Genomic DNA, 5092 nt, shown 5'->3' with positions numbered 1-5092 from the left:
TTTACGTTTGTGTGTTGCTCGGCAACCACTTTGTTGGAACCACAACTGTTTCTGAGGAGCTACATTGTTTGGTGGAAGAATACTGTTTTTATTAATATCATTACACTTTATTTGCTCTGTTTTATTTTGTGAAACCTTACTACATATATGGAATAACCATTTTATAAAAGCAATAAGCCCCGTGAAGCCGTGGTTTACAGTGAATTTATAACAGCTAAGGGGGTTTTAGGCACTCCGCTTCACGTCGTGCCTAACAACACCCCTTAGCTGTTATAAATTCACTGTAAACCACGGCTTCTTGGGGCTTATTGCTTTATTATGCCCCCTTTGAGGGAACACATTACGTAGCGTGCAACAGAGTGGTGTATTTATCTTGCATCTATAACAAGAAACGTATGCCCAAGTTCACACTCTCATGACTCCAAAAGGCCTTATATAGCATTATGACCTTTACCATTCTTCCAATGTTTGTAGACGATATGATTAAGAACTGAAGACAAAGAAAGATGCAAAAGGAAAGATGGAATGATGTTAGGAGTAATCTCAAATAAATTTGAAGTGAACACAGACATACTTCAAAGGGGTCATGAACTGCCTTTTTTATTATTTTGCACTGTTCTCTGAGGTCCACTTACAATGTTATCAAGATTTTTTACATCATTTAGAAGTAATAGGCTATTTTCTGTCCTGTTTTTAACCCCCCTCATCAGAACGCTCCATTGGATTGTAGACTCGGAAGTAAATGCCCACAGATGCGATTGGCTAACAGTTGTGTATGTTTGACAGCCTACATCCTTTACAGATGGACGCTGCTGTGATTTAGGTTAAAAACGCATAAATACTCAGAACATATCAAACATATATAACAGACAAAGCAATGGTGATCACTTAATAAAAACACTTACTCACACTTGTGTGTTGATCCAATATAGTCGGAACAGCATCATCTTTTGTTTCAATCTTTCTAAAAATCCCAGTCAAATTGTGCTTTGTTTGTAAAGGAATCCACGATAAAATGAATGAACAAAGGACCAAGTTCTTACTGACGTGGTCTGGAACTTCATTAAAAATAAAGTTCATCCACTTTTTCCTAATGTTGGGATCAGAAGGAAGGCGATGCAAAGACTGTGATTTTCCACAACTTGGCACTGTACAGCGTCCTGTTGTCGTCGGAGCATTCTTTATGATTTAATTTCTGCGTAGACCTGTGTTTTCCTCTCGTTATTTACACTATATGCGTGAATCGGTGGGCGGGGCTAAACACAGGCAGTGATGTAGATCTTCTGTGGAGGCGGTGTTTAGCCACACTATTACATCATATAGTCATACATTCCACAGGTTGTCGTCGGAGCATTCTTTATGATTTAATTTCTGCGTAGACCTGTGTTTTCCTCTCGTTATTTACACTATATGCGTGAATCGGTGGGCGGGGCTAAACACAGGCAGTGATGTAGATCTTCTGTGGAGGCGGTGTTTAGCCACACTATTACATCATATATTCTTACATTCCACAGTCTGTCATTTTGGCAGACTGCCTTCAATATAAGCTGTTTTTAGACTAAAGGGAACGTTTTGAGTTCTAAAATTTAAAGGATGTTTTTATAGTACAATGAACTCTTATATGTCAAAAGATCAAGGGAATTTTGGTTTCTCAGTTCATGACCCCTTTGAGGGCACACATGCTTCCCATACATATAAATGTATATTTCTTCATACCTTCCAGTGCATACTTCATGTCCTGAGCAAAGAGTGTCCACATGACCTCAGCACTGACATTCCCCACATTCAGCTCCTGAGGAAACCTGCACAGGACACACCAGGTCAAATATAACAGCTCAGTGTGTCTGCGTGCGATATTGTGTGTGTATCTGTGCAGTGACTGACTGATTTATGATTGAGCTGTAGGAGTTCCTGTCCTCCTCTATGATGGAAACTATTAAGGTGATGAGTTTGGGCCAGAAGTCCAAATTCTGTATGCTTGGTCCTGGTTCCTCTACAGCAGCATTCTCCTCCTCCTTCTTGCCTTCCTCTTCTTCACCCTCTTCTCCCTCTTTCTTTTCTTGTGGTTTCTGTTGTATAAACAATCGCATGATACGACAGAACAAAAGACATTAGAATGATAGAACGAAAGAACAATAGATAGATGGACAGATAAAGATCGATAAACAGGTAGATAGAACAACAGATAAAATAACAGACAAAACAAGAGAAGGAACAACATAAAGTGTCAGACAAAATGACAGAACATTAGACAGAATGACAGTCAGACAAAACAACAGCTAAAATAATGAATTAACAGCAAATAGATAGATACAGAAAAACATAGATATAGAAAGAAATAGATAGAATGACAGATAAAAAACAACATAGAACGACAAAATGATAGATAGAACGACATAAAACAACAGAATGGCATAAAAGTGACAGAAAAACACAGATAAAATGACAGAACAACAGACAGAACAAGAGACAGACAGATAGATAGATGAGAAACAATAATGTACAGTATGTGGAAAATAATGTGTTTTTTTAACTTTAAACCACATAAACACGTTTCATTACACCAAATACACAAAATAATGTTCTTTTTAGCAGCATCATATGACCCCTTTAAAAGTCTATGAAAGAAACTCAGAATTGTACTGATGATTCATGAGCCTGACCTTTATGAACAAATGTGGTCTCTATGGTAACAGATAAATTCTATAAAATATTACTCATTTCAGGCTGATGTCCCATGTTGAAATGCTGGTATTACCCATAAGAAATTCAACCTCTGATAATGACATCATCTAAACAGAGATATCCAAACTTACTGTCAAACACAAGCGTACGCATCCCATCTGTGTGTATGCAAACATACACCTGTGCATGACGCGAATGTATTTACTCACAGGCTCCGCGGCCGGCTGGAACTGTCTGTTGTACAGCTCTTGGCAGTTGTTAAAGATGTACTCATATGTGGAGTTGAGGCACGCTTTCACACAGTCCCTAACCACATGGGCGGCACGCGGGGGAGACTGCAGTTCCAGAACCTGGACACAGGGGGCGCCAGAGAAGACACGAATACATCTATATAAAAACAATGTAACACCCGCTAACAAATCAATAGTGACTAATCTCCGTTATGAAAGCCCGCACAAAAGCCTCTCTCTTACAGCACAAAGAAATCAATCTTCGTCTCAAACCTTCTGTTATCCTCTTTTACTGGATGAACTCAGGCAGACAGAAATGACGGAGCGTTTACTCAAGAATATATGAAACACAATTGAATTACTCATCTCTATAGGATCTGTCACTCAATATATGTATTACAAATAAGACCTACATCCCTGTATAAAACAACAAGAAGGGCACTACAGCATGCTGTTGCTTGATCTGATTTAGAGGTACGTTATCTTACCTTTAGTCTGAAGAATGTAATGCTGGTCAGCAAATCCACTGTGGATTTGAGATCTGCTAGACGTGGTTTACTGCTGGCTGGGAAATTATTCTGGAGATCAAAGGGACAGAATGAAGATCACAGGAAGCTTGGGTGAGAAGCACAATATGACATTGGTAAAATGGATACTTGAGAAGTAACAAACAACGCATCACTTATATATGCACACGCACATGTTTACTGATCAAGTCTATAAATCTTTATAAAATGTATACATGCTAGGCACTCTCAGAACCAGTGGAAAAACATATATATAGACCTGACTGTGATCAGCTGCATCTCAGACTGCACTATAATGAACATTGTTCTGAAACGCATAATTCTAAATAAATAAATGTATGTACATATGTAAACTGATTGGCGAATCATGATTTGTGCATAAAACAAACATTTTACAAAATTTTTTTTCAAAGTTTGATTTTCTTTTTTCCACTTTGTTACATGGTCACATTCAAACATTTTGCAAAAATGCCAAGCCCGCACAAAAGCCTCTCTCTTACAGCACAAAGAAATCAATCTTCGTCTCAAACCTTCTGTTATCCTCTTTTACTGGATGAACTCAGGCAGACAGAAATGACGGAGCGTTTACTCAAGACTGTATGAAACACAATTGAATTACTCATCTCTATAGGATCTGTCACTCAATATATGTATTACAAATAAGACCTACATCCCTGTATAAAACAACAAGAAGGGCACTACAGCATGCTGTTGCTTGATCTGATTTAGAGGTACGTTATCTTACCTTTAGTCTGAAGAATGTAATGCTGGTCAGCAAATCCACTGTGGATTTGAGATCTGCTAGACGTGGTTTACTGCTGGCTGGGAAATTATTCTGGAGATCAAAGGGACAGAATGAAGATCACAGGAAGCTTGGGTGAGAAGCACAATATGACATTGGTAAAATGGATACTTGAGAAGTAACAAACAACGCATCACTTATATATGCACACGCACATGTTTACTGATCAAGTCTATAAATCTTTATAAAATGTATACATGCTAGGCACTCTCAGAACCAGTGGAAAAACATATATATAGACCTGACTGTGATCAGCTGCATCTCAGACTGCACTATAATGAACATTGTTCTGAAACGCATAATTCTAAATAAATAAATGTATGTACATATGTAAACTGATTGGCGAATCATGATTTGTGCATAAAACAAACATTTTACAAAATTTTTATTCAAAGTTTGATTTTCTTTTTTCCACTTTGTTACATGAAGGTCACATTCAAACATTTTGCAAAAATGCCCATTATGCATGAATTGCATTGTTTTACTCTTTTCCATGACCTCACTTTCAAACCATAAAAATCCATTAATAATAATAATAATAAAGTAAAATATGCTGCCCGAGATGCTTGCCCAAGGCTACAGCGTCCCTGTGACCCTACAGAGGACAAGTGGCTTGAAGAATGGATGGATGGACAGAACACCTGTACATACAAATTTTGTCTATTTTGTTAATTTATATATATCTACACATATGTGTATTTCTGTCAGGACCACTATAGTCAAAGATGATTGACAATTAGCATACAGTTTGGATTGGCGGTATGGTTCTATTCTGGGCAAGAACTCCCTGCGCATCCATGCAGCCTAGCATGGATGAGAGCAGGGAGAGCAGCAATAACCCCCCCAGG

The 5092-nt window shown here is 38.1% G+C and overlaps 1 protein-coding gene across 7 annotated transcripts in view; it reads right to left on the bottom strand.

Annotated features, from left to right (window-relative positions):
- Positions 1-5092, bottom strand: part of LOC107752132 (protein unc-13 homolog A-like) — a 74360-nt gene that overhangs the window by 23747 nt on the left and 45521 nt on the right. For 6 of the 7 annotated variants that reach the window (XM_016568002.1, XM_016568003.1, XM_016568004.1 and 3 more), the window contains exons 16-20: positions 4188-4277; positions 2895-3035; positions 1885-2069; positions 1717-1802; positions 455-490 (exon numbers count right to left, since the gene is read on the bottom strand). In XM_016568002.1, the coding sequence (XP_016423488.1) occupies positions 455-490; positions 1717-1802; positions 1885-2069; positions 2895-3035; positions 4188-4277 (538 nt within the window). The remainder of the gene's footprint in view (positions 1-454; positions 491-1716; positions 1803-1884; positions 2070-2894; positions 3036-4187; positions 4278-5092) is intronic. The other variant, XM_016568007.1, reaches the window with a different exon arrangement.

This window comes from Sinocyclocheilus rhinocerous, unplaced genomic scaffold (assembly GCF_001515625.1).
Source record: "Sinocyclocheilus rhinocerous isolate Xijiao unplaced genomic scaffold, SAMN03320098_v1.1 scaffold1312, whole genome shotgun sequence".
Classification (NCBI taxonomy): Eukaryota; Metazoa; Chordata; class Actinopteri; order Cypriniformes; family Cyprinidae; genus Sinocyclocheilus; species Sinocyclocheilus rhinocerous.
The sequence above is the reverse complement of the archived record's forward strand: the minus strand, read 5'-3'. Positions and strand labels throughout refer to the sequence as shown.